The sequence below is a fragment of the Emydura macquarii genome, unplaced genomic scaffold (assembly GCF_026122565.2).
Source record: "Emydura macquarii macquarii isolate MOO-44397 ecotype Brisbane River unplaced genomic scaffold, CSIRO-AGI_Emac_v2 contig_629, whole genome shotgun sequence".
Taxonomy (NCBI): domain Eukaryota; kingdom Metazoa; phylum Chordata; order Testudines; family Chelidae; genus Emydura; species Emydura macquarii.
This window is the reverse complement of record NW_027130766.1, coordinates 7267144-7293158: the sequence shown is the minus strand read 5'-3', so window position 1 is coordinate 7293158 and position 26015 is coordinate 7267144. Positions and strand designations below refer to the sequence as shown.

At 51.8% G+C, this 26015-nt stretch overlaps 1 protein-coding gene and 1 long non-coding RNA gene across 7 annotated transcripts; both read left to right on the top strand.

The window, feature by feature from the left end:
• The first annotated feature begins 2440 nt into the window (after positions 1-2440).
• On the top strand, positions 2441-22930 carry PGAP3 (post-GPI attachment to proteins phospholipase 3). Of its 5 annotated transcripts, none has more exons than XM_067541230.1 (9): positions 2441-2708; positions 4547-4644; positions 6526-6678; positions 12729-12791; positions 14014-14075; positions 15476-15612; positions 16697-16901; positions 18477-18510; positions 22088-22930. In XM_067541230.1, exons 1-9 carry the CDS (start codon positions 2516-2518, stop codon positions 22274-22276), a joined length of 1134 nt encoding a protein of 377 aa, XP_067397331.1. In that variant the 5' UTR covers positions 2441-2515; the 3' UTR covers positions 22277-22930. The 5 variants fall into 5 exon arrangements, with proteins under 5 accessions (XP_067397331.1, XP_067397333.1, XP_067397332.1 ...); XM_067541232.1 differs by having other exon boundaries at positions 18338-18510; positions 22088-22226; XM_067541231.1 differs by lacking the exon at positions 22088-22930 and having other exon boundaries at positions 18338-21900.
• Positions 22931-23715: 785 nt separating this feature from the next.
• Positions 23716-25737, top strand: LOC137148281 (uncharacterized). 2 transcript variants are annotated; one of them, XR_010918496.1, is made up of 3 exons: positions 23716-23888; positions 24429-24692; positions 25182-25737. It is a non-coding gene; the product is annotated as an uncharacterized lncRNA (long non-coding RNA). The 2 variants fall into 2 exon arrangements; XR_010918495.1 differs by lacking the exon at positions 23716-23888 and having other exon boundaries at positions 23895-24692.
• Positions 25738-26015: the final 278 nt, after the last annotated feature.

Sequence of the window (26015 nt, the reverse complement as noted above, 5' to 3'; positions counted from 1 at the left end):
AAATTTAAAAAAAAGTCTTTTTTGCCAAAAAGTTCAAATTTTTCATGAAAAAGTTAAACTTTTTTTTTTTTATTTTCATCAAATTTTTCCACAGAAAACAACCTCTTTTTCAGATAATCCTTATCTGAGGCTGCCAAATTCATTTCACACAAACCACCAAACAGCCATTGGATGGTGATAATTTCTATTCACTGTTCACCTGAAGCTAGATCTGAACCTATCCCAAAAGGATGTGCAACCTGAATCTGAGCAGACACAGGCATTTTTGGCAAGATCCTTTGGCTGGGAAGTTGGTGCTTGATTCCTGTTCCCAGCTGCAGCAGACTAATAGACAGAACTTGCTATATTTGGCAGACGTCCTTTCATTTCCTCGTGTGGCTGGAAGTCGTCATCAGGGCTATAATGGGCTGCCACAGTTCTGTCACAGATACTGAAGAGAGTGCTGGTCAGGAGAGGGTGGTTTGGGGGAGGAGCTGGCCTGAGAGATTAGACCCTGGGGAAGAAAATCTTGGAAGCAGGGAGGGGCTCTTAGAGAATGAACTTCATTCAAGTCTCTGCTGAGCCTTCCAGGCAGCCAAAAAAAAAAAAAAAAAACCAAAAAACCAACAACAACAACCCCAAAACCAACCAAAAAACAAAACCCATCTGTTGTTATTGTTTTTCTCCCTTTCCTGCAGCCGTTTGAAAATGGGAGGGAAAAAGAAGGCAGGAAAACGAGTTTATTGCTCATGTTCCCTGTAATCTGTACCTGATAATATCCAGGCACCACTTTACAATCTGTGCAATTGTGTTGCAGCTGGGAAACAGTGGGCAAGGGACAGATAGAAATAGGTCCAAGGAATGAGAGAGTGCAGTCAAGGAAGAAAGAAGAAGAGGGTTCCAGGGTACTCTGTCACATTCCATGGATGGTTAAAACTTTGGAGTGTAGTTGGGATCAAGCCTGCTGAAAGCTGTACCCTGATTCAGGGACACAGTTAACAAACAGTGTGATTCCCATCTACTCTGCAAGACAGAACTAAATTGGGGGAGCACAGTTGTGTTGCTAGGTCTTTCCATGAGGCTAATTTGATAGTGTAGAGAAGAGCTTTGTTTTGAAGGGGATTTGCAGGACAGATTGGAAGAACTGGAGCTCCTTTCAGCCTGGATATTTTCAAATCAAAACGTTTAGCAATTTGGCATCAAGGCATCATCTTTCTTAGGATCTTGTTTAGACACCGATTTGCATCTGTTTAACTGAGCTCTTGTCTATATGAAAATGTTGCTGCTGTTTTAACTGAAGGTATGATTTTAAACTGATTTAGCTAAACTGGAGCAAAAGGCTGTGTGGATGCTCTGACTTTGGTTTAAACCAGGTTTTGGTTTGGCTGATGTTGATTAGGAATCAGTTTAAGATAAACCAAAATAAGCTACTCTTAAACCAAAATGTGTCCATGAAGGATTTGCATAGATCTAAGCAAATCAGTTTTAAAACTATTTTAAGTTAAACGAGTGCAACGTCTGGGTGTAGACAAGGCCTCTACAGGGCAATTTGTTCCCTCATCCAACCTTCATTCCCTACTTTTTCCCCCTTCCTCCTCCCCGCTGTAGCATTAGACCTTTTAACTCTCTGATGTGCTGGGTCTGCCTGTCTCTGAAGGGGAAATGGACATGACCAGGATGAGACTCTGTACCTGTATTGAATACCAGACCTGCCTGTGTTTTTGTGATCATGTTGCTCTTTAGCAACTGCAGCCAAGAGGATACCCTGATATTACTGCAAAGAGAAGAATGTCTCCCAAATTGCAGCAGCTGACTGTTATGGCATCCTAGGGAACGCTTAGAAATGACAAACCAGGAGCATCCCACTGAAATCTAGGGGCTTTGCTCTTGTGTGCGCCAAGATATTTGAGCTCTGACGGGGCTGGGGTCTAGTGGTTAGCGCAGGGGAGTTTGGAGAGCAGGATTATGGAAATCTGACTCCCCTGTGCTAACCACTAGACAATGCTCCCTTCAGAGCTCAACTACCTCAGCGGAAACCTGGGATCAGATATTTGTTCTCAGCATAAGCCCCTCCACCTGGGGAGACAGACGCCATTTCCCATCATCCTCACTGCCTGGGGGGTGTGTGAGAGACATTCTTTCCCATGAACCTGTGTGTGTGTGTGTGTGTACACTTGTGTTCTGCCTGCCCTGGGGGGGGAGGGGGGGGGAGACACTTTCCCACGATCCTCTCTGCCCTGGGGGTGGGTGTCAGACACTATTTCCCATGATCCTCTCTGGCCTGCGGTGGTGTGTTAGATACTTTTTCCCATAATCCTCTCTGCCTTGGGGGAGGGTGTGTCAGACACTATTTCCCATGAGCCTCTAGGCCCTGCGCCCGGGAGGAGGGAGGGTGGTGTCAGACACTATTTCCCAGGAGCCTCTTCGCCCCCAGCGGGGAACGTTTGTGCGCGGCCCGTGTTTCCGGGGAGATGCGGGCACTTCCGGTAGGGCCGGAAGCGGCGGTTGGTCCGGCCCCTGCTCTGGCTGGCGGGACATGACGGCGAAAGGGGCCGCGCTGCTGCTGCTCCTGCTCGGGGCGGCAGCGGCGCCGGGCCCGGTGCGGGGCTCGCAGGGGGACCGGGAGCCCGTGTACCGGGACTGCCTGGCCCAGTGCGAGCGGCGCAACTGCTCGGGGGCCGGCCTGAGGCACTTCCGCTCCCGGCAGCCGCTCTACATGAGCCTGACAGGTACACCCGGCCAAGCCCCGCCCCTCATTCCTTCCCCTGCGTCTCAGCCCCGCCCCTTGGAGGTCCTGGCCACGCCCACTCCCCTTAGAGTCCCTGCCTTTACGAGGGGGCATCCCATGCTCCTTAAGCCCCCTCCCTGGTGCTGCCTTGGGGTGAGCCCCTCTCCTGGCTCCATTGCTGACGGCCTCCCCCTGCTGTGCCCATGCCCCCGAGGTGCCCTGCCCCCTAAAGATCCTCGTCCTCACCCTGTCATCTCTCAGCCCCTGGTCCCCCAGGCAGCAGCAGGGGCTGCTTTGGCATTCCCAGGCCTGCACCTGTAGGCCCTTCCCCTTTCCCCCCCAAGCAAGCCCCCAGGAGCCCATTCTCCCAGAGCCCAGCTCTTTCCCTTCCCTGTCTGGAACCAGTTTCCCTCTGACCTCATGGTAAGTCACTTGAAAGGGAATAGGTTCTGGGCATCCTGACAGAGGTGAAATGGGGAGATGTTCAGGCTGACAGTGCAGTGCATGAGCCAAGGTGGGTGAGGTCATATCTTTTATTGGACCAGCTTCTGTTAGCAAAAGAGACAAGTTTATGCAGAGCTCTTTTCAAGGCTGGGAAAGGTAATCTGAGGGTCGCAGCTAAATACAAGGTGGAGCAGGTTGGTTACCATAAGGAGTGAACATGTTGTAAGAGATCACGATAGGTGAAGTGGGCAGTCAACACCAGTGCAGTAGTAGGACAAAGGAGGGTTAGTGGGTTATAGATTGTAATGAGCTATAAATCCAATGCCTTTAAGTCCATGATTTTTACAGTGTAATAAAGTTATGAATTTACGGTCCCAGGCTTGTCTAGAATGTAAGGTACTAGGTTAGTGTGAGAGAAGTAAACCCATCCTGAGGCTGTGCAGAGGAACCAGTTTTGCCCTGTGGGTCTCCTTGCTATGTTTTGAATCCTGCAGGTGGGTTCAGTTGCTTAGTTATGCCAGATGCCTTGACGGTGCAGCACTCATGAGAATGATGGATAATGTGAGAGAGAGCTCAAGGAGCACAAGTAAATCAGCACCAAACTTTAACACAAGCCAGATAGTAAAAGAGGGACTATGGACTTGATGAGACTATCTAAATCCATCCCATAGCGGTACTAAAAGTTGTGACCCTCTGATGGCTGTTCAGTTGCCTGTTTACTAGGGGTTAGCTGGTTCTCAGTCCAGATCTAGTGGACAGGTGTCCACATCACACAAACCACCTCCCCGTTTGGCTTGTTGGTAATCTTAGCAGGGGTACCAAGGACTAAATGGGCCATGCCTTTCCTGTAGAAATAGTCGCCTGGAAGTCTACATTGCAGTGTAACAGCTCCGCAGCCCATGGGCCAACTCTGGGTTTTGCTTTGCTGTGTAGACGTGCCTGCTGTGAACCAATAGAAGGGCCTCAGAATCCAGGACTGTCACCTTTGCCTGTTGGAGATCCTATGCTCTGGTTCCCTGTTTGTTTGTGACTGTAACTTCAAGTGCACAAGAATAGCAGTCAGAAAACGCCATCTAGTGCCAATGCCTTCAGCACCTAGGTCAGTCAGCTGATTTCTGTGTACCTTAGCTTAATGCATCTACACAGCAAGAGGTATCAGGGGACGTTGACACTGCTAAAGGGATGGTCAGATTTTGGTACAAAAGATCAACTTGTGCAATAGACACATGGGTGCTGAGCTACATTCCACAGAGACCTTTCTGGCCCATCCTTTGTCTCTGACACAGTCAGCCTATTGGGGATGGGAGCTACCTGCACTGCTAAAATAAACTCTCCATTGCATTGTTGTCATCTCCTGATAAATGGCTCCCTCTCCCCCGTTTGTGTCTCTTTCAGGATGGACCTGCAGGGATGACTGTAAATATGAGTGCATGTGGCTTACAGTGGGACTTTATGTCCAGGAAGGTTACCGAGTGCCTCAGTTTCATGGCAAGGTGAGCAATAATTTGGCACAGAGCCATTTGCCCCCTGATCCTAATTCCTGTGACCTCTGCTGCAACCCTGAGAATGCCTCTATTCTTTGCCTGGTTTAGCAAAGAAAAGAGGCATTCTCAGGGTTGAAGGTTGGTTCTTGGACCAATCTTGTGGCAAAAAAGAGTCCCATAATTTCAGGGAATGGCTTGTGCCCTGCTTTTTGGTGCTTGGTTCTGGTTCACCACCCTACCTGTGCCAGGAAGTCCTTGGCTTCATAGAAAAGGATGACTTGCTGGGTATCATTAGCTACCTGCTAGTGCAGTGGGAGGGTGACTCTTTCTTTAGAAACTATTCATCTCCTGCATGTTCTCTTGTCTGTTTCTCTCTCCTTTTGATCTCTGTGTGAAAAACAGGATCTTTGTTTCTTACGGGTGAGCAACAAAATATGTGAGTGGTAGAAACTAAGGGTGGGTTGTGGTTAAGGCTGGGAGTCAATAGATCTAGATTTGATTCCTACCACAGCTCACCACAGAGCTTGGAGAAGTAGTATATGGCCAGGTTTTCAGAAGTAGAAGAACCTAAGTGTGCCCACCTTTCGAGGCTTGTGTTTCCAAAGTGCTGGATGCCCACAGCTCCCATGGACTTCAATTGGAGCTATGGGCACTCTGCATCCCCTGAAAATCAGACCCACAATGCCTCCGTGTGAGCCCCTCATGGGAGCGCTTGAGCCTTGACCTCTGAGCCTTAGTTTCCTGTTTTAAAAAGTAATAATATGAACTTCTAGGGGTTACATGGCTAAATTCCTTCATGTGTGCCAAGCTCTCTGAGAGCCTGGCATAGCAGGTGCTAGAGAAAGGCAAAGTTTTCTGAATTATTTATTGGTTTCATATATGCTGAAGGCTCCCACTGAGAAGGCTACTGGTAGCATCCAGCACAGACATTTTTTATGAAGCTTCTAAACAAACAAACAAATAAAAAAAGTCCTTTCCATCCTCGGTTAAAATCCACAGGCACTTCTGGTTTCATTAGACAGGCCTAAAATGTAATTGTCTAGTCCATTTTTGACACCAGGAGCCTGTTGGTGGGCCTTGTGGATCCTGTGACCTCTCTGAATGGTGCATCACTAGTAAACCCAGGGGAGCCTGGCAACTTCATAGAGGCTCAAAAGAATTTTAAACCAGATCACTTAATTCCCAGCCCTGTTTCTGTGCCAAATGCCCCTGATAACCTGGTGAATGGAGGAGCCTTTAGCATGCGTGTCTGGGCTTGACTTAGCTCTGATCCTGTTTCCATTAGGCATCCTGAGGAATGTACAGAGAGGCAGATTGGTCTTGTGGTTCAGGCACTGGAATGGGAATTAATTCTGCCACAAACTGCCCTGGATGACCTTGGGCAAGTTGTTTTCCCTCTGTGGCTCTTGACTGTCTGCAAAACAGGAATAATTCTCTCCCTTTCTCTCGTTCTTTGTCTTGTCTGTTTAGATTGTAACTCTTCAGGACAGGGACTACCTTACTGCATGTGCATACAGCAGCTAGCATGATGGGGCCTTGATCTTGGAGGGCACCTTTTGGCATTATTGTAATGCAAACAGTAATGCATAAAATAGAAATTATAAAGCTTTTTGGGGGGGCGCTGTACCAAAACTAAACTGCAAGAGGGAGTTGGCCAGGAAGTGGGAGAAGAAAATGACTGTGTAAGGAGGCAAGGTTTAAAACTTAGCTCAGAGCTGTTCTTAGAACAGTGTTTGAAAATTTTTTCACCTGGGGCTCCACTCTGGCTGTTCCAGCAGGCTGGAAGGCTTAACTCCTGCCACCTGCAACTGATGGGAGAGAACGGGAAGTGTGAATTTGTGGTGTTAACTGTGTCCTTCTTTTCCCTTCCCATTTTACTTTTATTTTTAGTGGCCCTTTTCCCGCTTCCTGTTTTTCCAAGAGCCTGCTTCTGCCTTTGCTTCTTTCCTTAACGGACTTGCCAACTTTGTGATGTTGAATAGATACAAAGCATCTGTCCCGCCTTCATCTCCCATGTACCACACCTGTATCGCCTTTGCCTGGGTAGGTAGATTGAAAACTTCTGTGGAGTGTTCCCTCGTGTCATTCCTCTCATGCCTCCTCCCCAAGCCTTTTATAGGACTTCCTGCTTTGTTTTGTTTTGAATAGTGACACTGTTTATAATAACTTTCATTTAGATAGCACTTCTCATCCCAAAGCGATTGGCAGAAGAAATAGCCAAAATGCAGCCACCTCTGGAGTGGCGTGCAGGAGCTATCTGACCATACAAGGCGCAGTGAGGAAAGAAGGGCAGCATATCTGTTGGAATTGAGGAGGTATTTGGGGGAGGAAGAATGCAATGGACAAAGGAGGAGTTTTTCCCTGAAAATGAAAGACTCTTGTGTAACTTGTGGCTTTCAGTCTGAACAGTTTGAGGTTTTTTAGGGAAGCACATCACTGCTAAATGATGACAAGGCTTTCACACATACTGGCCTTGATCCTGAAATTGACACCTCACTACCTTCAGCAGGGCTTCTTGCATGGGCTGGGTCAACTGCAGGATTGGAGCCACCCTCAGGAATGGTGCAGTCTGCCTGCTGAGTTGTTGGTTTCCAGCTTCGGTGGCAGATGGCCATGAAATGCTCAGGCTGATCATCTAGCTTGATCTGGAGCAAATGCTATGCCCAGCGCTCAGTGCAAGTAACCTGGCCAGGCACTGGGCAAAAGCCCATCCATGTCCTGTGCCCGGCTGCCCAAGGGACTTCCGTAACTCTGGAGGCAGGGACCAGATTTTGACCTTTACCCCTGATATTTACAAGTGAACAATTTGTGCACAAAGAGGAGAGAGTGTGGGGAGTGAATGAACTGCACAACAGAGGGTGTGTCTGGAATACTGCGCCAAGGATCTTCTACCCAGTGAACTTGCTTCTAGAGCTTGGCTCTAGTGACGCTTGGTGCACAGAGAATTAGAAATGAATCTTGACTGATCTCCACACCGCCCTGTGTGCTGACTGCAACCCCATTATAATGGAGCCTGTAAACAGCTGCCATCAGGGCGTCCTTGTAACAAAGAGCCTTCTAAAGAGAAATCCTCCACCCCCCTCTTCCTAACTTCTCCCCAAGGACTGATCAATAATGGAAACTAGACGAGGAGATTTGGATCCTATTCACGTACATTGAAAATACAATTTCAACACCACTGGGCTAAGGGATGAGTGGGTATCGTGCCTGGATTGGTGACTGGTCGTGCTGATTTTTGTACGACTGTACAAGGTGGTTATGTCAGTCTCTGCAGTGCAAGACTGAGTCTGAGGCCAGAAGGACCATTCAATCATCTGACCTCTAACACAGGCCATAGAATCTCATCCAGTCACCTCTGTATTGAGCCCAATTACTTGTGTTTGGCTATAGTCTTTTCCAGAAGGGCGACCAGTCTTGATAAGAAGATTTCAAGAGCTGGAGAATTCACCCCTCCCTTGGTGGTTTGTTCCAATGGTTGTTAATCTTCACTGCTTTTTTAAAAAAAAAAAAAAAAAAAAGCCCCAACAGTGCCTTATTGTGGGATCATGGTATGAAATCATCTAAGATGGCAGCAAATCTAATATTCCACCCCAGATTCAAAGTTTTAAAGAAGGTGAGTTTGTGGGTTAGCAGAAATAATTTCTGGTCATTGGCTTACCTACTTGTAGGACAGTGTGAAAGCGGTGTGCGATTGCTTCCTGTGCAAACATGCAACCCCCTCTGTACGTGCAGTGAGGACAGATAGGTGGAGGCAGTGTGCGACTCAGGTTTCCTTTAACGTACAAGGAAACGTGACCTTGCCCCTTGCCCCTTGCCCAAAGGGGATTATGAATTCCCCTTGTGTATTGTTCCCAACCACACATTATGGGACAGAGTAAAGAACACTGCTCTTGAGTTAGCAATGAATAGCACCGTGTGTGAGAGAGAGAACAGACCCTCTGCTGTCACTGAGGCTGTAAACTGCCGTTTTGATGCAACCGATTAACTTGACTCATTCTGTATTGTTGAGTTCTTTGGGTTGCAGCGTCCTAGACATGCCTCAGGTGCTGTGCTATGTGATGCTGGATTACCCCGCTGCTCCATGGCAGCCTAGAATAGCAGCCCAGCTTCTCCCCCAGGGACAATGAGAGGCCTGGTTAGTATTCTGGCTTCCGTTTGAAAGCTGCTCTATTTTAATCCAGCCAGACCAAATTCTTCTGGGTTTCACCAGTTAAATCCGGATGCGTGTCATCCAAATGAATCGAGTTACTCTGGCTTACACCTGTTACTGAGAGCAGGATGTGCCTCTTTTTGTCTGTTGCAAGGTGACTACGCTTTACTGCTCCAGCTTTCAGCACCATGCTATTCAATAGTATCAATTTTCGACTGATTAAACCGTTTGCTTCCTGGTTTTATTAATTTAGCCTTTGGCTTGGTTTTCCTTCCTCCTTGAAATGCAATTTATTTCTTATGGCTCCACAGAGGGTTCCCCCCCCCCCCCCCCTTTGTTCTTATTCTTCTGTTACCCAGCTGTCATCTAAGCCCTTAAACATTTAATCTCCTTCCTTTGACTGCCTTGTTTGGCTCCTTCACAGTGTCCCCATTGACTTTCTTTTGTGAGTTTGCTAGATGGCCCCTGGGTAATTTGTCCTGAGTAGCCAGGGCTGGAATGTCACAGGAGCACAGAACTTACCCTGGTCCATTAAGTCAGGGTCCTGCCTCCAGCAGACACCAATACTTGATGCTTTAGGGGAAGGTTGAACATCATGCTCCTGGCTAACTCAGCAAAGTTGTATGTGGTGGGGAGTCTCCTTCCTGACCCTTGTGATGGTTAGTCTATGTCTTGAAGCATGAGATCTGATTTACTTTCAGTGCATCATTACAGATGATATTGGTCATAAAGTTGTCCAACCCTTGTCTTGGCCTTTTAAACCTTGTTACAGGGCTTCCTTCATATGGCCCTACCCTGTGCTTCAAGGAACTGGTGTTAAGAGACACTGAGTGCCTTCAACTCCCCTGGACTGTAGTGCAAGAGCAGGCCCAAGGTGTGGGATTGGCTGGTATTAGTGTAGAGCAGGCATGTTTGACACAGCATTTTGTGACTGCCAGGATTCCTCTGCTGGATGACACGGGGAATTAGAATGCTACTAATTAATACCGTCTGAAATGCAAGGACCCAGATCCTTAAAGGTATTAGGAGTTGCTCCACTCAGCCAAACTCCTAGGGGGCCTGCCCTCCTGATGTCAGGTTGCCAGGTAGCAGGTGTTAGGTGTGCTTGGAGCATGCCTGCGGGATCAGGCTGTGCTGGCAAGATTGGAGTTTCTTCACCTAGTTTGAGAATCCTGCTTCAGGGCTTTGGTTTGAACTAGGGCTCCAAGCAGCTCGTTAGCTGTCCGGCAATGTCACTGCTTAGGCAGCTTTGCAAATGCCAATGCTGGATCGGTGGGGGCCTACGCTGCAGCAGAATGGCAGCTTTGCAAATGTCACTGGCACTTAAATGATGGATTTAGACAGCTCTGAGCCTCTTTAGATGCCTAAGCACCTTTTAAGGATCTGAGCCTAAGTGTGGACAAGGACTGTTGTGTGCTGAAGCCAGGATGAGACTTGATGGGGGGTGGCAGATTATCCCGGATCTGCTACTGCAGGGTTCTTGCACCTTCCTCAGCAGCATCGGGGGCTGGTGCCTGTCAGAGACCGGATACTGGGCGAGATGGACCCTGGCTCTGATCCACTCTAGGCAGTTTGATGTGTTTAACATTGTGTGGGCTGGCTGGGATTAATCCCAGGGTCCCATCAAGTTAGCAATGACTGGCTGACATGCAATTAAACACCACAGCACTCATTGGAGACAAGCACTGCGCTGTGTTTAATATGTGGTGGCCAACACATGTTCTAACCCTGCGTAGCTTTCCAAGTACACACAAGCTCTTAGCAATGTTGCCTTGGGAGGTGCATAGAGATGGCAGCTGATCCAGGAGTAGTTGTAGGAAGTTATGCTACGACATCTCAGCAGAGCCTACGAGGAGGCATTTACAGGAGTTCCACTAAAATCTAGCAACCATCAGGATGCACTTATCAAAGCACCTGCAATTACTGCTCTAGGGCAGGTGAAGCACTGTTGATGTTGAGCAAAGGCTGTTCTCCAGAGCATTTAAATAAACAGCTGATCTAAAAAATCTGCTCAGCAGCATTAGCTGCTGCCAGTCCTTGCTACAGGCTTCTTTAAATCCAGTGTTCATGGCACTCTTGGTAATGAGATTGACAGGGGGTTTAGTGGAAACGTGATTCAAACTAGCACCTGGCACTTTACTAATAGGGATAGCCGCTTAATCCTCTGCCATCTAGCCTGCCTCAGCTAATGAGGTGAGAAAGCAGAGCTGTTTTGTAAAGGAAAATCGGAGTCTTCCTTTTCGTTGCAATACTGGGTGGTATTCCTCACTTATCTAACTCCACTGACTTCCCAGGAGTTAGGCAGGGATGAATTTGGCCTGCTGTTGATTACCGTTTGCACATCCGCTGTTTTAGAAATCCTGCTTTTCCTCTTCATCCCTTTCTATTCCACATGCAATGGACTGGGAAGTTTGTGCTCTCCCCACACCCCTCCCCACACTGCGAGGAACTCCAAGAGTACATCTGCACTGCAAAAAAGAACACATTGCAGCGAGTCTCAAAGCCTGGATCTACAGACTAGGGCACTACTACAGTGCTAAAAATAGCACGTAGACATTCCTGCTCAGGCTGGAACTTGGGTTCCCAAACCCACACCCCTCCCCAGGCTTCAGAGCCCGAGCTCCAACCCCAGGGACCCTAACCCTTGGGTTGTTTCTTTGCACTTAGTCAGTTTCTGTTTTCTGTTGTTCATGATGATCGATTTCACTGTGGTTATTAAAGCTCTGACCCATGTCACTTAGGAGCATCTTCTTAAATTAGTAATCAGAGACACCTCTGGACTCTGCTCCCTCTGTTCTAGAGCCCTTTATTTAGATAGCGCCAGGAGTTTGTCTTTCCTCACATCCCCACCTGAAGAGGCTGAGCTACTTCAGGTTTATACTTAATAAAAGAGGAAAAGCTGGTCGTAGTCTCCCTTGTTGAAGCATCATTGTGTGTGGTGAGACTTCTGAAAGAGCCAGAGGGCATTCATTGGGTGTGGGTCCTAGGAAAATCTCAGGTATGATGCCCAAGGCTGTTGATTTAATGATTTTGTAACCCTGTTTTAAAGAGACCATTTGCTTGCAGGGATTGAAGTGTTGCAGGAGAGAGAGACTGGAAAAAATGGGTATTAATTGTGCATCAGGAGGCGTGTGACTCTTATATAAGATAGTAACACATTGTACCACCAGCACGGTGCCTTTCACCTAAGGAGCGCAAAGCTTTCTCCAGGCATTTAATTAAGCTCACAAAATCCCTGAGAAGCAGGTATTATTATTGCCAGTTCAGCTGTATAAACGGAATTGCAGTAAATGTCACTTAGGAGCTATGCCTCAGTTCTGTTTTATTTTTAAATATATACACTGCAGTGGAAAGAAAAAATGTTAAACAAGAAAAGCCTCAAACCCGTGTAGAAATGAGTTTTAAATAAAGTAAAAACAGTTCTCCTGAGTCATTTTGGAGCTTAGTGCTTTTGCAGATTTTACCCAGAGGTCAGGAGAACATGCCCTAGTCCAACCACGGGGTCAGGTTTGACTCAGGAATTACTGGATCAAGTTCTATGCCCTGCTACACGAGGTCAGACTAGATCAATGTAATGGACCCTTCTGGTCCTAAGTATCTGTGAAAGTATTAGGACCGCCCTGGGGTCTTTAGCAATGGCTGGTGATAGAAGACGACTATAGGTCAGGGTAGGCCCCCGTTACTTCTGTGCCGTTCTCTTGATGTCAGTGGCATTGCAGGGCATACACGAGAACAGAAGTTGACCCATCTGTTAAACGTCCTCTCTGGTAAATGGTGCCTTTGCTTATTAAAAATTACAGGGTCCGTGGAAAGTCTACTCCACATTATCCTTTTGTGCGCGCGCTCGAATGAATCCCATCTCCTGCATTTCTCGTGGGTTGTAAGCGCGCTGGGGCGAGGGACTGTCTCCTACAGAACATCTAACGGTCTGCCTTTCTCTCAGGTGTCGTTAAATGCCTGGTTCTGGTCTACAGTCTTCCACACGCGGGACACTGATGTGACTGAGGTGAGTGTTATCCTGCTGTGTGCGCTTCGTATATCTCAGCAGTTGAGGGTCTGCTGTGCACTCTTGCTTCTCAACACCCTGAAATCTACAAGGCAAACCCTGGATGTAAATGGGGGTGAGGAACACATGGCTGTTCTCTAGTTCGGTGGCTGCTGAGACGTAGCTGAGGGAGACCTGCCTTTATGTCCATGATGCTCTCAGAGGCCCCTGTGCTGTTGGCTTGAAGTTGGGGGCTGCAGAAACGGAGCTGGTAACTCTGACTTGAAAAATGAGTCTAACACGGCTGGTCAATAGGCAGACCGTGGGCAGGTGCTTTCGAACGGCTCCCAGAATCTTTTTATTTATTTGGTTTTTTGTTTTTTCTGGAGTCTGGCCCTTGATTATACTTTGACCAAGCAATTTGGACCTTGACAAAAAATGATTGACTCCCTTTGGTCTAACAAATCTGAGCAGCCTCCAACAGGGGTGGGTGTCCCCTGTGATGTGAGAGAAACCCAGGAAAATGTGACTATAAAAACCACAGAATCCAGCGGTTGTCTCCTATGCTTGGCCCCTGCCCCAAAGAGCTGACAGTCCATCTTTGTTCTGTGTTTGTACAGCATCTAGCACAGTGGGGTCCTAGGCCATGAGTGGGGCTGCCAGGTGCTACTGCCATACAAATACCAGAAACGGGCCAGTTGTAGCCCCTGAAAAGACATTGAATTCACACTGAGACTGGCTGGCTGCATTTCTTCTTTTACCCTGTTTGTCCTGTCAATCTAGGCCCTGATCCAGCAAGGCACTGAAGCATGTGAGGTTAAGTTAATGGTACTAGTTGTGTGCTTGAACTAGTCAATAAGTGGTTTGCTGGATGGGGCTGTAGGCTTCTGTCTATCAGGGTTGGACAGATAGAAGTGTAAATCTGCTCTTACCAGTAGATACTCTCCCAGCATTACGGCCCATTTATGTTCACTGTGTGCCAAACCCTAGGAGTGCTTACTCGGGCAAACTGTCAGTGGCTCCTGAGTAAGGACCGAGTTAAGTCTCCTGAAAACTAACCTGGTATTTATTGGCTTCTCATGCACAACATACGTCCAAATGACTCTTCTTGAAAAGAAATCGTGGTAAGTTCTATTTCTGGAGCTCTCAGCCCTTTAAAACTCCTGTTAGTGTCGGCGCTGTCCCTCCTAGCGCTCCTTGGCGCACTGCTACCAACGATTTAACCAGGCCTCTTGTCCCACAGAAAATGGATTACTTCTGTGCTTCCTCCGTCATCCTGCACTCCATCTACCTGTGCTGCGTCAGGTGAGCTTCGTACCTTCCTTGTCTGCCGGAGATGCAGGGTGTGTCTCTGCCTTCACAGCTCCAGTTGGCTGGGAGCCCTGCAGCTAGATAAGCAGTATTTACCTTCCTCCTCCCCTCTCTATGCTGTGAGAGCCTGACTGCTGCTCTGTTTATCCAAGGAGTTGGGGTGTGTGGCTTCTCCTCAGACAAAGAGGACTGTGTCTGGACCTCTGATAAGGGACATCAGCATTGCTGCTTCATTACATCCAGGAAGTGAAGGTCAAAGGGGGGAGAGACTCCGCGTGCCAGAGCTGGTGTGTGGCTGTTCTAGGGTTAGTCATTTCAGGAATAGAAGTAGCCACCTGTTAGAGCCAGTGAGGTTTGTAGTCTGTTAGAGGACTGCTCACGTCCCAGGGTTGGGCCTGCTCACTGCAGTGTCCATCGACACCAAGACGTGGCAAACAGCCCGGTACTGAGGTGCTGGTGTATGTGGGGCAGGAAGCTGAGCTAGGAGATCCATAGTAGTTAAGAGGCAGAAAGTCCTTTGAGTTCACCGAAGGGCAGATACGCCCTGCCAGGGGGTGTGTCAGATACTGAACTGCTTCTCCACTTCAGAGAGTGTAAGGCCAGAAGGAACTTGGAGATCAGCTAGTCTGGCCTCCTGCGTGGTACAGGCCACTGAATTTCATCAGCTGCCCTAGACTGAGCCCAGTTGTGTGGCACAAGCAGAGAAACTGAGGTGCCACCGAGGCCGTGGGGTGGGCTTTTTGTTGATCTCCTTCCTCTGCAGCATCAGGGATGGTCGTGCCTGGAGATGGGCACTGGGCGGGGGAGGCCGGGGCTCTGAGGTGGCACCAAGCATTCTGTCTCTGTCAGGGGCTTGGCTGGTTCCTGCTCACGTGCTCAGGGTCTAATCGATCACTCAGTGTCAGAAGATTGGCAGTGACCTTGGAGGTTTTTCATTTTCCTCTGCAGCGTGGGGGTGTGGCTCACTTGCCAGGATTATCTGAGTGTATCTCACTTAATCCTGTCTGTGCCATTGTGGGGGTTCCCTGGGCATTGGTGCACCTCGGTCCCTCCTATTCTCTGCCTGTGGCATGTAATAGTCTGATCTCCTGTGGCTGTAATGCTTTGGTCTCATTGGGTTGTTGGGTTAGTGTGTGGCTGCTTGAAGGAGTTGGTGGCCTGTACCATAGAGGTCAGGCTGGATGATCTGGTGCTCCCTTCTGGTCTTGAAGTCTCTGACTGTCTAATGGTGGGGAATTAATTAGGTGAGCGATGCCCAGATCTCCTGGGGTGATGAATGTGAGAGGTGATCCAAGTTGCGGGAGCCAGAGCAAAGCCACTGGTATGTGCCGCAGGAGCTGTGTAAGCTGCTGGAGTTTGAGAACGTCTCTGCATTGTCTCGGTTTCCATTGTAGGACCCTGGGTCTGAAACGTCCAGCCTTTGCTAATGCCTTTGGGGGTTTTCTGATCCTCTTCCTGGCCTGCCATGTCTTGTACCTGACGCTCGTGCGCTTTGACTATGGCTACAACATGGCCACAAATGTGGCGATCGGTAAGGCCTGGTGGAGGTTGGAAGGGAGGCGGTGTGGGGCGGTTTTTGGTAATGGCTTTTATTTCTATGTGGATGGGATTCGGCATGAACGTGAGCAGTGGAACGCTGTATAATTCCCACGCAGCCACTTGATGTTCAGTGTCAGCCCAGGGATGGGGTTTTGGACTGTGTGGCAGTTGGAGAGAATCTGTCTCTACTTTCTGGAGGTATGGTGTCTCCTAACTGTTCCATTGCACCTGTGTGCTGAGGAAAGTGGGGCTGATCTGTTCATTTGGACTCAGGGTGTCCGTTCTCTCTGCTCTCTGTAGCAGAAGGTGGGGCGGCTTTTTGTCTGCTAAGCCTAAGGATGGCAGCTTGCAGGGCTGGTGAAATCACCAGCACAGTCCTTTTTTATTTTGGGGGAATGGGGATGGGTGACTATTGGGAGAAGGTCTGAGGGACGTGGCAATGCGAAGGCACGGCAGGAGGGTTGGCAGTTGTGGCTGGGGGAGCATAGGCCCCCCACATCCCAATGAGGCTGCTTGACCTGTGTCCTGGGTCTGAGGGCTGCTTTTGCAGCCTCCTCTGGGGATAGCAGGGGAGAGGTGGTGCTAACAGTGTGGCAGGGGCAGATTGAAATGACACCCAATCGGTTTGTGAGCTGTGCTGTGGGTGAATGAAACGAGGGCTGAGTCACATACAGAGCCCGGGCTCTACAGCCAGATTCTGTACCCTTGGGCTGGCAGAGCTTTGAGCCACGGGGGCCTTTGTTTCCCAGGATGGCAGAGGACGGAAACCCTCCCAAGAGGGTGATCTCCGCCTTCGTGGGAGGGGAGGCCAGGCTGGTCGTGTGAGCAATGACCCACTGTGGGATGGTCAGAGGGCATGGGCCAGCTCCAGAAGAAGCCTGATCCCGGATGGTCAGAGTGCTAAGAACGGAGTGCGTGGGGAGACTCAAGGAGGGGAGAGTAACCACGGGCATGTGGAGTAGAGGAGGTAACTCCTCTGCCCTTCCGGCTGATCAGTAAATATCCACACAGCCCAAAGAGCACGTCCTGCCTCCTGTGGCTCTGAGATCCTCCGCCATGTGCCTCTTGCCTTCCAGGCCTCCTCAACCTCTTCTGGTGGCTGGGCTGGTGTGTCAGGAACCAGCAGCGTCTCCCGTACGTGTGGAAGTGCGTGGTGGTGGTGCTGCTCCTTCAGGCCCTGGCGTTACTCGAGCTCCTGGACTTCCCGCCGCTCTTCTGGGTCTTGGACGCACACGCCATCTGGCACCTCAGCACCATTCCTGTCAACGTCCTCTTCTACAGGTCAGCCTTGTGCGTGCGAGCTCTGGGGCTTCTGTGGGTGACAGAAATGGGTCATTATTTACCAGGCAACACCCTGCTTTGAGAGCCAGTTCCTGGAACAGTTGCAGCAAGAAGCTCTGAAGTGTGATCCCATGTTATGCAGCCAAGCTGCATGTGCTGCAACTCCATTGGATCTCGCAGGCTTGACAGGGCTGGGTTAGCGCTTGTGTGGCAGACAAAGCCACGCCCAGGAAGGGCTGCTCTTCACTCGCTAGAAGGTGCTCCTCCTCCTGAGTGGGGACTGTCTCTAGCGGTTAGCATCACAGCAAGAAGCAGATTCATACACAACTATGGTAAATTCTACCTAACTGGGAGCACAGGCTGGGCAGGCGGATCTTCTGACCCAAGAACACTGAGAGCAGGAGGGAAGGGTGATCTTGTGGTTAGGCTGCTGGCTAAGGACTCTGGAAACCACAGCCTCCCTGTTTGGCCTTGGACAAGTCACTTAGTGTCTATATACCTCAGTTTCCCCACATGTACCATGGAGAAAACATCCTTGCCCTGCCCTGCCCTGCCCCCCAGAGGGGTTGGGAGGGTAGATGCATTAACTAGTCTGAGAGGCTCAGGTACTAGGGATGAGGGTCACGCAGGTACCTAGACAGTGCGCAGGTCTCGGCTGAGTGTAATTCTGCCCCATTAGTGTCCCGCCAGCCCACATAGCCTAAGCCAGTAACCCAGCAGGGAAGCCCACCTGTGTGGAGCCGCCTATGTCAGCAGCACTGGAGCAAACGCGGGGCAAGGACTTGGAGCCAGTAATGTTTTCAGATGCAGTAAATGTCATGTGTGAGCTCATTATGGTTAACGAGCTAACAAGGTGTGAGCCATTGGCACTAATTATGCATGCGGTGCCCTTTAGAGTACTGCTCGTCGCAACCAGGCTTAGCTGCTGCTCCAGGCAGGATCTCTGAACTTCACTGCTACCTGAGGATGCCCTCATGCTGGGTGGGGTGTGGTGGGGTGGGGGGACAGTTCTGTGGGATCCCATCTCTGCCTCTCCAGGATCTGCTTTTGCACATCACCCACCCAGTCTGTGTGGCTGCCCACCCTACCCTGCCCAAAGAGAAGATGCTTTTTCCCCCCCTCCCCATTTTTGGTGCCCTGACCCAGCTGCCAGCTCCCCCCCACCCTCCTTGCAACTTCTAATCTGAGTGACACTTGGTCTGTACCAAAATTTATGGCAGATCAAAGGTGCTGGGGATTTAGGTTCTGGGCCGTGGCTGGTGTAATGCTGACTTCTAGCTGCTGAGGATCGGGGCCTTAATAGCTAGCCCCCAAAATGGTGGGTGCATGGGGTGGAGGATGGGTGGGGTTGGTTGGCTGTGCTATCCAGGAGGTCAGACAAGATGATCTTGGGTCCCTTCTGCCTTTGAACTGACTCCACCTTGCATTGACTGCAGATTTCCTACAGAGACCCTTTCCTTTTGGAATTCGCCTGACCTAGCTGCAGGATTCCCACTGGAACGGCTTGGGGCCAAAGGGGCAGTTCCTGGCCATGCTGCCTCTGACTCGCTCACGCTGCTCTCGTTATCCTTGCAGTTTCCTCGTTGACGACAGCCTGTACCTTTTGAAGGTGAACTCGGACATTATGAAAATAGACTAAAGCTATGTGGGGCAGAGAGGAATTAGCCCCTCGCTGATGGAAACTGTCATGTGAGACCTGAGCACCTTTCCCAGCGGCACCCCGGGTCTCAAGCCAGCCACGCTCAAGAAGCGGTGACGTTGTGCACTTTCCTTGAGTCCCTGTCTGGAATCTCTTGCCTGCTCTTTCTGCCTTCTTCAACTTCTGGGCGCTTCAGAATCCTGGGTAAACATTCACCCTCTGCCAGAGTTTAATTTTCTTTCCTCCTTTTTGCCTTCAGAAGTTTTAACTTTAATCCCATGATTTGTTCATTAGCACATCAACGATCCATCTCGCCCACACATCCCCCCACTCGCTATAATTAATGCTGTTCTGTGCTACCGGGCAACGTGGTGCGTTTCCGTTTCCACTGTTATGAAATCTGTTTGATTCTGGGCTTGCTGAGGGATTTCAGATTAAGTGGGAAATGTTGGTGAAGTAACTGGTGACTGGAAGATGTCACGGTCACATTGTGGGGACATCTGGTCATAAAGTTCTGTGGTCCACACCACCTCAGGCCCTGCAGTCAGCTGCTGCAGAAATGGGTTATTGCTAAAGTGTGTAAATAAGATGGGCAGCCCAACGACCTGCTGTTCTGTACAGTGGACTCACTCATCCTCTGACAATCGAGCCTATCGTTCTAAGCAGTGAAGCGATTGTGAGGAGGGGGATCTCCTCACCCAGGGGATTGTGCACTTGGGGTGACAGTGAGAGCTATGCAGACTGAGGTGTGTTTGAAATGGGATACTCTGTGCAATCTTTCAAAATCTCAATGCAATGTGAAATGCAAGGCTGACTTCGGCAGTTCAGCACTTATTTTTCTGCTCCTTGACAAACCTACTCTGTGTTCCTGTAAGTAGCAAATGAATCCTGTGTGCCCTATAGGAGAAAATAGCCCTTTCCTGCTAGGGGCGCTAAGAACCCCCAAAGATTCCCTTGTTCCTGCCTGATGCTTTAAGTCCCTCTCATGCTGTGGCTGCCATCCTTTCTGGCTGCTAAGTGCTGTGAAAGGGTTCCCTGCAGGACTGAGCATGTGGAGATGAGGCCCCCTGGCTGGGGTGGGCGGATGACCCCCCACGTCATTCCAATTGCTGAGGGGAGCAGATGAAAATCAGGACTGAACCATTCTGTGCAGAACGGCATTCCTGGCTCGCCCTTTGCAGTGGCATTAGGCAGTGGCCTGCTGTAGTTACAGGATTAAGGCCTTACTGAGTAAAGTGAAAGTCTGAGTGCTCTGGGCGCCGCTTGTAGAAGCGGAGAGAATAAAGCTGAAGGGATCAGCAAGTGCCTTCCCGATGGCCAAAGGAAGCTAATGAAGTCGATGATCTAGCTCATCGCAAAAGGTGTTGGGACTATTGCTGTGTTGCTGGGCCACCACTAGGTGGCGAGCGTTGCCAATCCATTCCGGTTTCAAACTCCTCCTGTCTCTCAGGGACAGGTTTACAGCTGCGTGCGGCCAAAAGTGAAGGCTGCCTGGCAGAGATGTGCCCCGTGCCACTGGAGAGAACCCAGGAATCTGGGTGTCCTCCATTGTGTTGTGCTGGGGGGTCTCCTAGAGAATTCATGCCTTGTGTCTGAGTGGGCCAGCCTGTGTGACCCCATTCCTGGTTCTAAGTGTCTGAGTTATGAGCTCAGACCCTAGTCTGCATGGGACTGCAGTGTTTGAGTTGGGGCGGGTGCGTGCGTGCGTGCTTGCATGGCTTGTTTGCCGAGTTAGATAACATCCAGCTGAGTGAGTGAGTGTTCCCATTTCAGTTGGGAAATGGATTGTTTTTGTGGTTGCAGCCCTGAGTAACCTCCAGGCTTACCCAGCTAATTGATGTGATTAGAGAGAAGGGGAGTACAGTCAAGCTGTTCCAAACGAAAGGGACAGGAAGCCAAGAACTCGCCAGAGGCCTTAAGTGCAATGAGTCTGGGGTCCTTGGTCCCTTCAGGACCGACCCAGTAGCAGTCAGAGACTATGGCAGCATGGCCATAGTGGCATATCTGCTGCCTAGCAGGACTTCCCTTGCTTCCTCCAGTTCCTGAAGAGCCAGTGTCTCTTCTCCCCACTTGCTCTAGGTCTTGGCCCCTGCTCTGCAGGCCCAGGGCTCTGACCTCACTTTGCCAGCCAGCCAGCCATCTCAGAGCCTTGCCTTATTCCAATCTGGTGGCCTTCTGTAGTCATTGTGCTCCTGAATCTCAGTGGCAGCATCTCTGGAAAAAGAATGCCCAGCCTCTGGTTTTAAAGCTTAGCGTCCTTGTTCACTGCTTGTGTGCGTGCTGGAGCAAATAGTTTTCAGGCCAGTTTAAAAATTCTTGTTGCACTGGGAGGGGTTGATCCTTGAGCCCTTCTCTCAACTTTCCTTTAGAGTGCTATACCCTCTCAAGGTGAAGACATTGGGTATGAAGGTGTATTTAGCAGGGTTGTAATGGAGGCTTCACTTGGAAATTCTTTACCAGAACAGATTGATGGCTGTGTGTGCAGGGGTGTACAACAGCAACATTACAGTGAAAGCAGCTGAGGTTTGTGTTTTGTGTGTGAAATGAATGACCCTTGCAGCTTCTGAGAGCTGTGCCAACTTCTTACTGAAACGTCCCAATGTGTAATTTTAGACGTAGAAAACAAACAGTTCATCCTCCACAGATAGCTGCCAGCCAACGCAGCACATTGTGTACTAGCTCGCTGTCCATTCACCCGGGTAGCTACCACCAACACCTTGCATCTGTTTTTCACATGGAAAATGACCGGACATTCCACTGGCATCGACTCTGCCAACCCCTTCAGCTGGGCTTGTTGACAGAATTTCCTGAAGGTGACCTGAAAGTGCTGTTGGCAGGAGCAGCTGCTTTGCTGCTGGGGAAGGGGGAGAGCATAGATCAGTGGGTTTCTTTTTCCTCCTCCTTAGCTGAGGATATTTCCTTTTCTGGTTATACAGGTGATGGGTTGGGATAATCTGTATATATGACGAGAGTTGCAATCATGGTAATAAGGGAATGGGGGCAGATTTTATATACACTGTACAGCCCACACCATGTGTCGTATGGGGGTGTGAATGTGACTAACCTGTACTCTATTGCTCTTTCACTTTTTAAATCAGCTCTTTGGAGTTTGATCCGTTAACTGTACAGTATTAGATTGGGGCCAAGTCAGCGATTATTGCAAACAGTGCAAATTAACCTTTGTCTGTTTTGTCGTCCTAGTTTCTCTGAGAATAAAATTGTAATTAATCTAATAATCTCCACCCCCTCATCTGTTGATTTGTGCCCCTCAATCTACACCTAAAAGAAAAACCCTTGGGAGTTGCCAAAAATATAAATAATAAAAAAAATCTTTAATCCCAAGCTCTGCCTCAAATCCTGCACTGAGTGGAGTGCTGTCACACGGCCAGCGGGATCTCTAACACCAGTCCAGAAAGGAGTCGCTTCCATGCAGGGAGCCTGGGCTAGGGCAGGAGGAGACCTGACTTGAAGGCATGAGGCTGAGATGGGTTGGCGGTGCAAAATCTTGGGCTGAGGTCAGTAATGGCCAGACTCCCTTCCCTTACAGGGGGGAGTGGGTGTGGCCAGCGTGAGGAACAACTTCCAAGGAGCTGGAGAGCTGCCCCTAGCCACCTGCCAGTGGAATCGTGCAGAAACCTCTTCCCTCCAGGAAAGAAGGGCTGAGCCAGACCCTGCACCAGGGCGGGGGAGGAAGGTGGCTATAAATGCAACCCTACTAACACTGGAGCAAACATGACAGGAATGCAGAAAGGGGGATGGGTGCTCAGTCTCTCCCGCAGATCGTTTTCTCTTCACATCTCCAATCAACGATCAAATTAACTGAGCAACTGCGAGCATCAGTGGAATCTTTTGTGATTTAAACATGTGCCAAAACCCTTCACTGATCACTTCGTTTTTCCTCTCCATATCCAGCAGAGTGGGCAGTTTCTGGGTGGAAACTCCTGCACCCCCACCCCCATTTGCCTCCCTCCTTTTTTTAAAATGTTCTAATTGTGTGTGACTTCCATCCGTCTAGAACTACGGTACCTACCTAACCCAGTGCGGAGCGGAGCAAGGGCAGGGCCAGGCGCCCTGTGCATGTTGCTGCTGCTGCAAAGTGAGGGCGGTGGGCAGGATGGGTGAAGGGGGAGATGGAGGAACTCCCCCCGCAGGCTGCGTGTGACAGCCTTGGCTGCGGTTCTGCTGCTGGGCCCTGCTTTACCTGGCGTGGCTGGTAGGTCGCACCCTGGGGGCACTTGGCTACCCCTCGTCATTGCTCAGCTACCAGCGACGGGGATGTGCCAGCACCCTGATAAGGGTATTGCTGGGGGGGGCAGAGTGGGGAGGCGGAGAGGTTCCCTGCCCCCACCCCTGAGCCCAGCAGGAAAACGGCTGATGGTGAAGTGCCTCCCTGGAGCCCGCCCCCCCCTGGAACAGCTGGGCCTGGCGCCCCCCGAGCCTGGCTACCACGTGGGGTGGACTCATTAGTCCCTCTCGCCTGGCATGTCCTGGGGCCTACAGCAATCCCCCCCCCGGTTAATTCCTGCTGAGCGCCGCAGGCTGAGCTGCTGGAACTTTGTGCGGAAATAAAGATCCCCGGTGCGGGGCCGGGCCAGGGGAGGAACCGTCGGAGTTTTTGTTCTGTGTGAGCAGCGCCGGACACCCGCGGGTCCTGAGCCGGACCAGGGCCGAGCAGCGCTGCCCAGCCTGGGCCGTTCGCCTGGCCTGGCGCGGGGCGGGCAGGGGGCAGGAGCTGCGCTGCAGCCGGGGGCGGGGCCGATTGGCGTGTCGGCGAACACCGGCCGGGGGTGAGCGGGAGCCTCCGTCCCGGGGCGTGTCACCGCCCAGCCCCTCGGCCCGGGACCGGGGCCGAGACAGGAGCCGCCTCAGGGCCCTGGGGGGAGGGGCTGCCCTGGGGGATCTGCAACGCTCCCGAGGGGGCGTGGCTCTGTGAGGACGGGGCGGGGCCTGTAGCCGATATTGAGGGAGGGGCGGAGCTCGTGGCGGGGGTAGGACGGCGGGAAGAGGCGTGGCTTGTCTCGGGGCTCCAAAGCCGCAGTGGGGGGCGGGGCTTCTCGGCGGAGAGTGACGTTTCCCCCACGGGGCAGGGGGCCGAAATCTGATTGGCCGCCGCCGACCCCTCCCACTCGTGCCTGCGGTGTCGCGCGCAGGGAAGGACTCGCGCTCGCTCTGGGGGGGGGGGGGGGGGGGGAGGTCGGCGGCTTCCAGCTCTCGCGAGAGCGCGGCGAGAGGCTCAGCTGGTAAAGCTGCGCATGCGCTAACTCCCTCCCCTCCCCGCTCACGGCAGCGGCTGTCAGACGCGGGCCTGCTGCAATGCCGCGGCTGTGTCCAGTGACGGGAACGGGAAGGTGAGAGCAGAACTGGCCCGGGGACCCCCCTCCCCTGCTGCGTCACTGCCCCGGGACCCCGCCCCGCCCGGGGGTTCCCTGCCAACAGCCCCCTCTGTTGCTAGGCGCCCCCCTCCCAGGGGGATTCCCTGCCCCCCGCTTTCCCTGGTAACCTCCCTGGCATCGCCCCTCCGCCCGCACCCGGATCCCGCCCCTCCGCCGCAGCGGGTGAGCGCGGGTCGGGGGGCTTCAGAGATGGGGGGCCCGAACGGGCGGGGCCAAGCTCCCCGCTCTGCCTGTGTCGGCAGTGGGAGCTATTGTGGGGGCGGGGCGGGGCGGTGCCCTGGGTGTGGGGGTGTCCTGGGGGAAGGCGGAGCTGGGCGGGGAGCCCCGGGGCGCGGCTGGGGAAGGCTGGCAGCCCGCGGGGATTGTCCCGGCTGTGACGGGGGTTGGCCCCGGGGTTCCTGCCCTGGACAGTCCGGGGGTGACTGGCTGGGCCGTGGCGCTAGGGCAGGGGGGAGCGGTTCTCGGGGCCTCCCCGCCTCCGTCTGTCTCCTGCAGGTGCCCGGCTCGGCTCTGCTGCCGGCTGCTGCCCCCGGGACGCCCGAGAGACCCGCAGCTGAGGAATCTGCTTCCCTCGGTAAGAGCCGCCCGGGTCCTGCTCCCACAGCCTCCCCTTACAGCTGGGCTGGGGATGGCTCCTGCCTGCCCATGTCTCTCGCCAGCGGCTGTCACCGGCTCAAGGAGGGGCCGGGCGGCGAAGGTGAGGCCTCCAGAGCAGAAGAACGCTGTCCCCAAGGCTGCCAGGGCCTGGAGGAGGTGGAGGTGTGTGCCCGGCCTGTGTGTTGTCTGCTGGGCTGGGAGGGGGCAGGGGCTGGGTCATTTCCTGACAGAGCTTCAGAGCAGGGGGCTGTGTGGGCCAGACTGGCTCAAAAGGGCCCCGGAGGCTGATCCGGGCTCGGTTGTGTCGGGGCGGTGGGTGAGCAGCTGGGATTGGAGGCCAGATCTGGGGGTCAGGGAGTGAGGTCAAGGTCTGGGGTGGGTGGGGCAACCCTGGATGTGGCCTTCTGGGCTAGATTGAAGGGACAGGGTCTGGGGGTGGGAGGAGCCAGGGCTGCCCCTGTATGTTGACCCCTGGGCTAGGTTGAGGGTGGAGCTGTCTTGGGGGTGGGGTCAGAGTCAAGGTATGGGAGGGGCTGCTCCAAGTTTGCATTGGGGCTGGGTCGGGGTTGTGGGGCTCTGAGGTCCTGCTGAGTCTGCCCCCTGCAGTGCATTGTGGGATGGGCTCTGACCACCCCGTTCCTGTCCCTGCAGGTGTGATCCGAGTCGAGGGGAGCAGGATGCCCCAGCCCATGTGGACATCTCCTGCTTCCCAGAGGTGGCAGAGTCTGAGCTGGCCACACCTACGGACCCCTCCTGGCTGAGCATGGCAGCCTGCCTGGGCCCCTCCCCCAGGGGGTGGAGCTAGAGGACCAGCACAATGTCATCCTGGCCAGCCTGTCGGACCTCCTCCTGGACAGAGTCCTGCGTCTGCGAGCTGCCGCAGGAGTGGCAGGCGGCCCCAGACATGCGGCGCCAGCTCAAGGAGCAGCTCCAGGTCTTTGAGCTGCAGCGGGGGCTTTGCTCCACCCTAGAGTGGCTGCATGGGAGTCGCGCCTCTGCCCGGGCCAGGCGTCACTCCAGGAAGGAGGCCTTGGGTTCCATTGTTGTGCCTCGACCGTGGACTGAGTTCGTCCCCTCCCCGTGAAAGGTGGCATGACAGGGCTGCAGATGCAAGCCAGATGATGTCACTTCCCTCCCCCTACCTTTGTCTCTGTGCCAGTGTGGTGGATTGGTGGGGTGTTGTAAATAAAGTTTTGTTTTATAGTGAGGTGATGGACCTGGCCTGGCCTGGGAAAGTCTCAATGTGTTCATGACTTCAGATCAAGACTGGATGCCTTTCTGAAAGATAGGCTTTAGCCAAATACAAGTTATTGAGCTCAATTGAGGGGTGAATGGGTGAAATTCTATAGCCTGTAATTCTACAGGAGGTCAGACTAGATGATTTAATGATCCCTCCTGGCCTTAAAGTCTGTGAATGTGGGAGTATGTGATATTCAGAGCAGGTTCTAGGTAGGGATTTATATGATGCTCCTCACCATAGGCTCC